We start from the raw sequence: 12,203 nt of genomic DNA on the forward strand, positions 1-12,203 counted from the left end.
TTAGCTCTCCCCATGAGATGGAAAGGGACCAATAATATGGAATAAAAGTTAAGAATTTTGACGGCAGTTAAAGTCAACCGAATTGATTATAATTTCTGGGACGTAGAGACCAAATCTACCAATGGTTTTTTTGGATCCTGTTTTGTGTAGGGTCTGTGGTGGATGAGCGGGTGAGCCCTCAGAGACCCATCCCAATCTGTCCCTCTTGCTGCTCAGGGAGACTTTCTGTGTGTGGGGGGCAATGATTTGTCATCTGAAAGCAGAATAAAGGAAGTACGGGCAGAGCTGTCGCACAAAAGGCTGAAGTTAAACAGGAGAAATACATCTGGGATGTCTGGCTTGGGATCTACAGGGACAACAACCTGAGTTCCGAATTCTGGGCTCAGAGCCAGGTGGTTTCAGGAACTGGTAGGAGTTGGTAGGAGTCAGATCCACAACAGAACCTGTCAGGATCTGCTCTAGGTGCTTCATTCTCTCCAACTGGGAAGTTCACTTTTCTGCCCTGCAGTTTCCCATTGGTGTAATGACCCTCTTAACTTCTTTGTTAGAAGGAGGTTGAGGACAAAAAAGATCTGCCCTCCACCTGAGCCAGATTAAGCTCTTTGGGATTATATTAATAGCAATCCTTCTGCCAGACTGAGTGTGGAGGGGACTACACATTGTGTCACTTTCTTCTTAAAAATTTATTTAAGTCATCCCCACACCCAGCGTGTGACCCCAACTCAGGACTCCAGGATCAAGAGCCACAGCCACCGCCCCCCCCCCCCCCCCCCCCCCCGCCACTGAACCAGCCAGGCACGCTTGTCACCTTTTTCTTCTGAAACAGACTCTGTGAAATAGTTATGAGTGATGTTATCATCCCCAATGTTGCAGACATTCAACAGCCCTGGGCTCTGGGTCAAAGGTAAACACCGGGAAAACACAGCTCTCAAGTCCTGATCAGGTGCTCACTGATTTCATCTGAGCCCAGGGAAGCATCTTCTGCGGGGGTGGGGGAGGGGTGGTCACCCCTTACCTTACATTCATATTTCTTTTGTTTATTAAAGACTCAACGGGTTACTGATGATCAGTGTCTTCTTCACCTGATATTAATCACACTACTTAAAAAATGAGGACGAATAGATTTCTTTAGTTAATTCACGTTACCATAAATACTATGAATGACCCTTTCCTGCCCCGGGAAGAAATTCCCCTCCTAATCGAATTCGGAGTTCTCCTAGGACCCCTTGCGGCTCCCTCATTAACGATCTTGGACTACATCTCCCATCGTGCAATGGGAAAACGTGCCCAAGTCCTCCGTGACCCGACGGGACCTCTAACCAATGCAGTGCCACCGCTCTCGTTCAGCGACCTATTGGCTCCGTGGAGAGGCGGGACTCTCAGTTGCTAAGTCGGTACCCTTTCCGGAAGTGGTTGTTGGCCGCTGCAGGGCAACACCCCGGCGTCCCTGGAAGCGGGGAGCCGGGGTGGTGCTGGGGAAGCTGCGCAGAGCCGGGAGCGTTGGTCCAGTGCTTCCCCGGGCGGGGGGCAGGTGAGGACCTCCTCGAGGAAGGGGTCGGGTGGCGGAGGAAGGAGGGAAGCGGGAGAGTTGGGGCACACTCGTGTGCCCGCCAGCGGGAGGAGCACGAGTGTGGGCGGGAACTGGGGAGAGGGTTTGGGAAGGAGCGGCCGCACTAGGGTGCATCCATCCAGAATCTCTCCGAGTGTTGGAAGGGGCGCTGGGCTGGGCTGGGGTCCCGGCGGGGAGCGAGCGGCGAGCCGGAGCGCGAGTGACAGCGTGTGAGCTTGCTGGGGCGCCCGTTTACTTGTCCCGTGCATGGAGAGTGAGGCCGGCCTCCGAACCGCCCTCGAATTCGTGGGGAGGTTTTCCCCGCGCCCGAATCCAGGGCTACCCCGAGCTTCTGCCGTCTTTGGGCCAGCTGGGGAAGTTGGGAAGTTTTGGAGATTTGTTTTCCCCTTCCGTTCCTTGCACTGATTAAAAAAATCTATCTCCTCCACCTGGAATCGCAGCCCTCATTTGGCTTCCACGACTCCTCGCTCCCGGGCCTCCTAACTCAGCGGTCTTTGCAGGCCTGTCCTTTCTGCTCACCACAGGCCGCGTCTGGGTCTGGGTGATTTCTCCCGCAGTTCAGTGACCGTCTGTTTAACTACCGTGAGCCCCAGCCACACCTGTTTCCTGAGCTCAGACCTGCTTACCGATCATCTCCAGCTGCGTCCCTCCCCCGCCATCCTGGCCCCCCAGGGCTGCGCCTCCTCCTGTAGTTCCTGTGTCGGTGAAGGACTGCACCGTTCACTCAGCCAGGTCTGCACCTGGAATTCAGTCTTAGGATATACACAGCAAACATTTGCTGGGCATTTCCTATATTCTGGGGAGTAGGCTAGGTGGGGCTATTGGGCAAGGCATAGAAGTGAACAGATAATCCCACGCTAGTCTAAGTGCCCTGATTTCCCTCCTCCCCATCCCTCACTTGCTGCAGACTTCAGGTCCTGTGATTCTGCAGCCTAATACTGTAGGCATCTGGTCCTTCCTTTCAATTCTTACAGCCACTGGCTTAGTTCATAATTTCTTTCCTGTGCTTTCAGGAAAGCTTCCTAAGTGGTCGCTCTGCTTCTGTTCTTGCCCTCCTGAAATTAGTTCTTAGACAGCTGTCAGAATATCATGCTAAACTGCAGATCTCATCATGCCTGTCTCCTTTGTGAAATCCTGTACTGGCTCCTCCTCACATACAGGATTCAACCTAAATCCTTCCAAGCCCTTTATAGTGTGCTCTGGGCCTTCCACTGTAGATCTCTCTCCTGCCACTCCACCCTTTCATTGTCCCTTGCGTGCTGGCGGAGTGGTGAAGAGCTCAGGCTTTGGGGTCAGAGAGACATGGGGGTGGCATGTCTGTTAGGCGGTGCCCTTCTGCTATCTGTGAAGCCTTGGGAAGTTGCTCTTTTTTTCTTTAACCTTGCCGAGCCTCACTTTCCTTATTTGAAAAATGGGAAAAATATTTTCTACCCCTTGGAGAGAACGGGGTGAGATGATGTATATATAGTATTAGTACCGTTCTTGGAACATAGGAATTATTCAGTGAATATAAACTTTTGTTGTCAAAATGAATTCTCTGTGCCCACTGTGTTCTTTCTGCCTCTGTGCCTTTGTGCATGCTGTTTCTTCTGCCTTCTCTTCCCATATCCTGGTGAGCTCCTGCTGATTCTTGAAGAGTCCTTTCATTGGTCCTCTACTCTGATGCTTTCCCTGATCTTCCAGAATAAGGTTAGTTGTCCTTACCTTGGTTTCTTGTTGTACCTCCTGCTATTTAACATGCCTCGCACATTCTACAATCATGTCTTTATGTGTTTGGCTTCTCAGCTAGGCTCAGCTGGAGTTCAGGACCTCATGTAATCAGGCTTGTAGCCCTAACAGTTAGCACAGTGCCAGCCCATGGTCAGTGTTCAGTAAGTGGTCATTGAATGTCAGAAAGGCCTTCACTTACATTCCCTGGTACTCTATCTGTCCTCTGGAACAAGGTAGAATAGGCCTTTCAGATATGTAATAGTAATAACAACAACTCATTTATTGAGATCTTACCATGTTTTAAGTATTTTATGTGTATTGAATAATTTATTTTTATTTAATTTTTTTAAAAGATTTATAGTTTTTAGAGAGGGCATTCATGCAAGAGTGAGCATGAGCAGGAGGAGGGGCAGAGGGAGACAGAGAATCTCAAGCAGACTTCGTGCTGAGTGTGGAGCCAGACGTGGGGCTCAATCTCATGACCTGAGTAGAAATCAAGAGTCAGAGGCCTAACTGATTGAGCCACCCAGGCGTTACCCCTCTCCCCCCGCCCCCGCCCATGTATTGAAGAATTCTATTCTCACCGCCCTTTGGGATAGACCTTGTTATCTCCATTTTACAGATGAGAAAATTGAGGCAGTTTGCTCTGCTGGTAAATGGCAGAGCTGGGGTTCAGAGCCAAGAACGTTCCCAGACCTGCCCTCAGTTACCACTACATAATCACTTTTCACATCTCCCGCCTTCTCCCCAATGCCTTCTTCAGTAAGCCTGCTTTTCTCGGCTGCACTTTCTCTGTAATTGTTCCAGCAGAGTGGAAGAAATCCATACCCAGGGAACTCTGATTATGCATATGTGTGTGTAAGTATGCTCTGTTAGCTTGCGGGTGTTTTTACTCCTCATCACGTCTCTAGTGCCAGCAAGAAGTAAACTTAGTAGATGTTCAATAAATATTTCTCGAATGAATAAATGATGTCTAGTAGTCATTAAAGGCTTAGGATTTCTCTTTCCACCACCTTCCTCATTCCTACAGTTCTTGTTCTTTTGGTCTTGCCCTTACCCACATCCTTTCTTAAGCCGGGCAAAGCAAAGAAAGGAGGGAGAATATAGCCCACCCACATCTTGATTTTTTTTCTGATGGAAAATTTTGTTTGATTTTGGAGTGATCCGTGAATTTAGATTTTCTGGGTTCTTCCTGACCTTTTCCATATAGCTAATCAGGTATTCTGCGGCAACAAGATTTTACCTGCCGTCTGCTTTCCCGAGATGGGATGTGTCTAGGGATATGTGACATCTCTCACACATGAGATTTCTCTGTTGCTCTGAGGTGGTTGACAAAATGCCTTGTGAGAGATCACTGCCCTGGGGCTCCTGGGTGGCTCAGTGGGTTAAGCCGCTGCCTTCGGCTTGGGTCATGATCTGGGGGTCCTGAGATCCTCCAGGATCCCTGCGTCGGGCTTTCTGCTCAGCGGGGAGCCTGCTTCCCTCTTTCTCTCTCTGCCTGCCTCTCTGCTTACTTGTGATCTCTCTCTCTGTCAAATAAATAAATAAAATCTTAAAAAAAAAAAAATCACTGCCCTGTTGGATCGAATGATGGCCAGCCTGATGTCCCCGGGGGTCCTTGCCCTCTTCTTCCTAACTCAAAGATTCCCGTGGCTCCTTTAGCTACATCTGGTTCCTGGTACCTTTCTGCTCTGCTTTTCCAGAGTCCGTGACCCTACTTACCTTTGCTGTGTGTGGACGGAACATTACTTCGGCAGGGTGTTATGGGATCTTCGGGTAGGAAGCAGATCCCCACTTGGGTTGATGCACCACAGAGGAGAACGCTTCTTCCATTAGCCTGTCGTCCTGAGGCATGAAGTTACTGCTTGGAGATGTCACGGTGGAAGTGAGAGGGGCAGAGCCTGACTTTCTTGGCTCCGGTGTGCTGAAAGAGGGAGCCATCACTCATGAGTCCTGAGGCAAGATACGTTCCTTGGCTGGTTGTCAACTCTCAGGATATGGAGGGGACCACAGCAACAGTCCCTCCTCTGTCCTGTGCTGTTCGTCATGGGTCCCTCTCTGGGGGACCTGGGACAGATTCTGAGCTACCAGAAAAGGCCATGAGCACTCCTGACCTTCTTTTGGATGACAGGGTCTTTCTGCTCACTTCCCCTGCTAGAAGACAGCTGTGTTGTGCTTGCTGCTCCGGGTGGAGCAGTGACAGCTTCTGAAGAGGCTGCTCTAGGCTCGTGTCAGTCACACCAAGGTGGTGACAGCCCTCCCAGCAGCGCCGTATGCGGCAGCCCCTGTCTAGGGTGACTTGTCTCTGCATCCTGGGGAGCTTCGGTGTGGGAGCTGCCTGAGGGGAGAGTTGTGACCCGGGGTTCTCAGTAGTTACAGGAGGAGGGATTGGAAGGGAGGAGCAATTCTAGAACGGGGACAGCTCGTCAGTTGAACAGTTTGACACTGGTCCATCCTTGGAGCTGCAAACCGTGGTTTCAAGTCAGACTCCTTTCCCCCAACTGTCCTCCTTCCTGGTCCTATGAAGCCTGCCATCACAGCCTCTGCCCCTTCTGCCTTCTCTCTGCTTCTGCCCTCGTTTAAGGCCTCCTCAGTGGTTTTCCACCAGTCTCATTCCTCCGGTCCTGCCGTGCCACTCCTGCCAACGTTCTCAACCTAGAAAAAAGCCACTCTGTGCCACTTTCTTTCACCAAAGCCCTCAGCAGCTCCCTTTGCCACAGGGGAGAGGTGAGGCTCTTCCGCATGGTCTACACGGCTCTCCTCCGTGACCGCTTTCCGCCCCAGCCCCTGCCATGCCTGCTGGGGTCCAGCACTCCAGAACAGCTTGTCTGCACCCGATGTCCCTGGCCTAGAACACCTCTCTCCACTCACACCACTCTTGACCGCCCTTCGTCCCCAGCCCCTTGACAAAGCCTGCGATCCTCCCTTCAGCGGGAATGTTCCTTCTCTCCTAGTATTTCCAGAGCTGTATGGTTTTACTCCCCTTCTGCCTTCTAGCATTAAAGTTGGGTTTGCTACTGCCACTAGATCGTCAGCTCCCTGAGGACATGGTTGAAGGCAAATAGGGTTGTGTGCTGAGACTGGGACTGCCCTGGGATACGTTGGTATATGGGGGTGAGGGGTGCTGCTAGTTCCTCTGGTGTTTCACTAGGGTTTTCTAGCTGGGGAGCCTATACTGTGAATTATTTCTCCTGTGTTGGGGGCAGGCGGCCTATGAAGTCAAACTCTCGAGAAGGCTGGGTTTCCAGATCCTTTGTGACTCACCATGTGTTCAGCAAGCCTTTGGGAGGTGTGTCTCAGGGAACCTTCCCAGGTGCAAAGCCTAGAAGGCCTGGGTTTTGAGCTGTTTGTCCCACCCTTCACTGTCCCTGGAGTTGGAAGATTCCCGGCTAAGCTGGTGTGCATGGTCTGGTCTGACCCAGCTCCAGTTTTTCCCCTTATAAGCCGGTCACTGATTTTCTCTTTGGGCGCGGGTGTTTGGGACCGCAGGTGTTTGAGCCCAGACCAATCATGGCGGGAAGACCCATCCGCATAGGAGACCAGCTGGTTCTAGAAGAAGATTATGATGAGACCTACATCCCCAGTGAGCAAGGTAAGAGGCCGGGGGTGCAGTTCGAGGGCAGGGATGATCTCGGATTGAGCTCTGTCCTTCCAATACGAAGCGTGCTGTGTGTGTAGGGCCACTCCGTGTATTCGGTTAGATCAGGGAAAACTATAGTCCATGGACCTGACCTGGCCTGTTGTCTTCTTGTAAATAAAGTTTTATTAGAAAATAGCCATGCTTTTGCTTATGTATTGTCTGTGGCTGCTTTTCATGGCACAGGGCAGTGCTGAGGGGTGTGGCAGGAGCCCTGTCATACACAAAGCCTAAAATACTTAGTCTAGCTCTTCACACAAAAGGTTTGCTGACTGGGTTGGATTAGTGATTAATTTAATTTATTTTTGTTTATTTATTAGAGAGAGAGAGAGAGAATGAGCAAGGGAGAGAGGGAGAAGCAGACTCCCCACTGAACAAGGAGCCCGATGTGGGGCTCATTCCCAGGACCCTGGGATCATGACCTGAGCCTGAGGCAGACGCTTGACTGACTGAGCCATCCAGGTGCCCCTGAACAAAGATTAATTTTAAAATGAAAATAATAGGGGCGCCTGGCTGACACAGTCTGTAGAGCATGTGACCCAATCTCAGGGTTGTGAATTTGAGCCCTATGTTGGGTGTAGAGGTTACTTAAAAATAAAATTTTCAAATGAATGAATGAATGAATGAATATTTAAAAAAAAAAAAGGAGTCCATCTTAAGAATAAAAAATATGGTAGGGGATACAGTGTGTCCTAAAGCCAGGAGGTAACCCAATTTCTTAAGATGAAAACTAAAGCCTTTTTTTTTTTTTTTTAAAGATTTTATTTATTTGACAGAAATCAAAGCAGGCAGAAGCAAGCAGAGAGAGGAGGAAGCAGGCTCCCTGCCAAGCAGAGAGCCTGATGTGGGGCTCAATCCCAGGACACTGGGATCATGACCTGAGCCGAAGACAGAGGCCTTAACCCACTGAGCCACCCAGGTGCCCCCTAAAGCCTTTAAAAAAAAAAAAAAAAGATTTTATGTATTTATTTGACAGAGATGGACACAGTGAGAGAGGGAACACAAGCACGGGGAGTGGGAGAGGGAGAAGCAGGCTTCCCACCGAGCAGGGAGCCCTGTGCAGGGCTCGATGCCAGGACTCTGGGATCATGACCTGAGTGGAAGGCAGATGCTTAACGACTGAGCCACCCAGGCGCCCCTTGTTTTTAAACAGCAGAAATAACAGAATTTACTGAGTACTCCTCTGTACTGGTTTCTGTGCTAAGAACTTTACATGTATCTCCTTTACTCTTTTTTTTTTTTTTAATTTTTTTTTTTTTTAACTTATTTAAGTGATCTCTGTACCCTGCGTGGGGCTTGAACTCACAGCCCTGAGATCAGGAGTTGCATGCTCTTCCAGTGGAGTCAGCCAGGTGCCCCACATGTACTTCTTTTCAACCCTTGCAACAGCTCCATGAGTTAGATACTGTTACCATTCCCATTTTACAGATGAGGAAATGGGGCACAGGAAGGTAAACCAACTTCCCTCAAGGCACAGGTCTGCTGAGCGGTGCAGCTGGGACCCGCAGCCAGGTGTCCTCACGAAAGCCACCGCCTTCCTGTTTGTGCTCCCGCTTGCACCAGAGTGTTCTTACAGTGTAAAGCAGATCATAGCAGGGCTCTGCTTTTAGTCATAATCTATTCTATTTAGCAGAGCACCCTTAGTGGGGTGTGCGGGACTCTGCATGACCCAGCCTGCCACTTGGCTGGGGTCACCCAGTGCCGTTCTCTCTTTCCTTCTCTGCCAGTCACATGACCTTTCTGACAGTCCCCAGAGGGGCCAAACCACCACTTGCCACAGGCCTTTTGCACCTGAGTGCTCTTTCCTCAGTGCTCTGCACGGCCAGCTCCTTGTCTCCTCTAGGTTTCATTTGTGTTCCATTCTGAGAGGTTTCTTGACCCTTTGCAAAGGAGTGCTCCCCTCCACCTTGACGTTCTCTCTCTCGTACCTCATTTACTTCCTTCATTTCCTTTATCAGAAGCTGCAATTCTTTGTGCAGTTGTCTGTTCACTTCTTTACTGGTGGTTTCTTCTCCATAAGGACAGGGACTGATTCTCTTATTCACAGCACACAGGAAGCACTCAAAAACTATTTGTGAGCTCTGTGAATACGTTGGTCCCTAGCTAGCCAAATTGCAGCTGGTCCTTTGAAAAAGTGCTTTTTCTTCCCTGGTCCCCAGGTGTGTCATCCTTCCCATTCCCCCTGAGATGACCCAAACTGGTGATGCTTTTCTGGCCTGGGCTCTTAGCAGCTGAAGCATCGATGTGTTTATTTCATTATTCCTGGGGGCTCTGGTGACATTCCAGTGGTTATCATCTGTCTTTTTCCCTGTTGGTGTGAGCTAGCTCTTAGTATGTATATGTATATATATATATATCTCCCCAGTTCCCCCAGGTCTGTGGTGAAAGAGCTTTCTAAATGCTTCCCACAAGAGTATAACGCAAGTCTCAGAGTCTATAATATATAACATATAGTCTAAAAGAAACAACTGCCGTCATGGGTGAGAGGGTTGAGTGGAGAAGAAGGCTGCTCAAGTATCGTCCCCCTTTCTCAGCTCAGATGTTCCAGGACCCTGAGCAGAAGTCACTGCTCTGTCTCTGCTCCCGGGCACACGGTGCAGATCTCCATTCAGACACCTGCCCTGTGGTTTAGACTCCGTTCGTGGGTCGGTAAGGTTCTCCGGGGGCTTAGTCTTCTCTAGTTGAGTTCATGCTCGTTGATTGAGTGACCAGCACTTTTGCAGCAAGCTTTTGGAAATCTTGGGAGAGCTTGTGTCTCGGTAAGGCTGCCCTCATTCAGGATGGCTCTGGCTGTGGCTGGTGCGCTTCTTCCCCAGGTCCCTGCCATACTGATGGTCTTGGTCTTACCGTTTTGCTTTTGTCATCCTTGGCTTCAGATGACATTCCTGGAGTATGGCAGTAGCATGCCTTGGTTCAGGTGTACCATTTATCATTTAAGAACATGAAATTAGGGGCGCCTGGGTGGCTCAGTGGGTTAAAGCCTCTGCCTTCGGCTCAGGTCATGATCCTAGGGTCCTGGGATCGAGCCCCACACTGGGCTCTCTGCTCAGCAGGGAGCCTGCTTCCTGCTCTCTCTCTGCCTGCCTCTCTGCCTACTTGTGATCTCTCTCTGTTAAATAAGTAAATAAAATCTTAAAAAAAAAGATGAAATTATGTAAGTTTATTGTTTATAGTTAGAGACATAACACTTGCTCACTTAGGAAAATTTAGAGAGTAAAGGTGAAGTAGAAAAAAAGTTGTCTAGGAAGAAACTCTGCTTTTCCTTTACTCTCACAGTCAAAATGCTAGCACTAGATGTCTGGGGATTTCCTAACACCAGCTGTATGTCCTACAATTCAGTTCAGCCCTGACACTGTGTCCCCGGAGAGAACATCTGATTCCACAGGCTAAGGGCTCAGTCCCACAAGACTGCCCTTACTTCAGACTTGCTGTAGCAAGTCCCAGGCTGTGCCTGGTACTTCTGACCAACAAGCGAGACACCAGAGTCCCATGTCCCCCTCTTTGGGTTTGATAGTTTGCTAGAACAGGCCACAGAACTCAGGGAAACACTTAAAACATATACTTTCCAGTTTATTATATAATAAAGGATCTCATAAAGGATACAGATGAATAGCCAGATACGGAGATCCATAGCTTGAGGTCCAAGAGGGTCCCAGTGCAGGAGCTTCTGTCTCTGTAGACCTGGGACGCAGGTTCCCCCAGCACATGATAGTGCTTACCAACCACTGCAGCTCTCTGAGCCCTGTAGTTTAGGGATCTTTATGGAAGCTTCTTCACCAAGTCATGATTGATCATTAACTTCTTTTTGAGCCCCTCTCCGGGAAATGGGGGTGAGGCTAAAAGTTCCAAGCTTCTTTTTTTTTTTTTTAAGATGTTATTTATTTGTTTTAGAGAGAGAGGGCGTGTGCACAGGAGCCTGGGAGAGGCGCGTAGGGAGAAGTTGGTTCCCTGCTTATCAGGGCTGACATGGGGCTTGAGCCCAGGACCCTGTGGATCATGACCTGAGTCCAAGGCAGATGCTTAACCGACTGAGCCTCCCAGGTAGCCCCCCCTTTTTTCCAGATTTTTTATTTAAGTAATCTCTACACTAGCATGGGGCTCAAACTCACCACCCTGAGATCAAGAGTTGCATGGTTTACCATCTGAGCCAGCCAGGTGCCCCAAGGCCCAAGCTTCTAAACATGGCTTGGTCTCTCTAGTGACCGTCCCCCATCCAGGAGCCTGCCCAGAATCACCTCATTGGTAGAAAAGATTCTTTGGAAGTTCTCGGGGCTTTCGGAGCTCCGGTCAGGAACTTGGGTCCAAAGTCAAATAGTAACAGGAACCGGGAGCCAATAGGTATATTTGTTATTATTTCTTATTATTGCACAAGGTACACTGTTGCACACCTTTGATTTTTTTTCTCCTTTCCACATCCCCAACTTTTTTCCTTTCTCATTCTCTTGCCTCTTCTTGCAGAAATTCTCGAGTTCGCCAGAGAGATTGGTATCGACCCCGTCAAAGAGCCGGAACTGATGTGGCTGGCGAGGGAGGGCATTGTGGCCCCGCTGCCTGTGGAGTGGAAGCCCTGGTAAGTCGGCACGCATGCGGCCCGCTGGCTTGGCCTCTCCCAGGCAGAGGGAGCTGGCCCTGGAGGTGAGCTTGCATTTGCCACCTTTTGAAGCCTGTCCTGCACAGAGCTGGGAATGGCAGTGGGCTGTCCCCCTGCTGCGCCACCTGATGCCTTGGGTCTGAGCTTACGCTGACCTGCTTGGTCCAGGGACCCAGGAGCGGCTGCCTTGGGTCGGGTCTTGCAAGGGCAGCGTCTGTTTCCCACACGCTGGGGAGGTATCATTGCTATTCTTTGCAGACTGCCATGGAGAGTGACAATACTGAGACCCGGTCAGCATGTCCACGGTGGATCTGGTGCTAAGGAGGGCTGTGGTGGGGTCCCACAGCCTGGAGGGGATTCTGTCTCCCTTGGCAACCTGTCTCTGACTTTGAGTTGTGGATTCGTTCCTATTTTTAGTTTGGCTCTGAGCTCTCTGAATGGTGGCAAGTGGACCCACTCAGCTTGCGTCAGGGAACCAGGTTGATGGTGAGGAGGCTAACAGGGTCTTGGCAGCTGTTGCCAGGCTGTCGTCGCCTGAGAACTGCATCCTGCCCCACTCTTGGGGGACAGTGACACCTGTTCTCTCTTCTGGCCTCCTGCTCTGTTCTTCCTGTCACGGGTGCAGTGCGCACCGCCTTGCCTCTGCAAGTGTGTGCTAAGTTTACTTCCTTCTGGAGTGTGCCACTTGCCTATGC

The 12,203-nt window shown here is 50.1% G+C and overlaps 1 protein-coding gene across 32 annotated transcripts in view; it reads left to right on the forward strand.

The window, feature by feature from the left end:
• Positions 1 to 1,367: 1,367 nt before the first annotated feature.
• The window catches only part of CEP164 (centrosomal protein 164), a 57,050-nt gene continuing 46,214 nt past the window's right edge, over positions 1,368 to 12,203 (forward strand). For 12 of the 32 annotated variants that reach the window (XM_082683416.1, XM_082683418.1, XM_082683420.1 and 9 more), the window contains exons 1-3: positions 1,368 to 1,531; positions 6,770 to 6,872; positions 11,376 to 11,487. In XM_082683416.1, coding sequence (XP_082539542.1) covers positions 6,791 to 6,872; positions 11,376 to 11,487 — 194 coding nt within the window. In that variant the 5' untranslated portion in view covers positions 1,368 to 1,531; positions 6,770 to 6,790. Of the gene's footprint in view, positions 1,532 to 1,635; positions 1,780 to 6,769; positions 6,873 to 11,375; positions 11,488 to 12,203 lie in introns of those variants that run through there. The other 20 variants (XM_082683421.1, XM_082683432.1, XM_082683437.1 and 17 more) reach the window with 9 other exon arrangements.

The sequence above is a fragment of the Mustela nivalis genome (assembly GCF_964662115.1).
Source record: "Mustela nivalis genome assembly, chromosome: 9".
Taxonomy (NCBI): Eukaryota; Metazoa; Chordata; class Mammalia; order Carnivora; family Mustelidae; genus Mustela; species Mustela nivalis.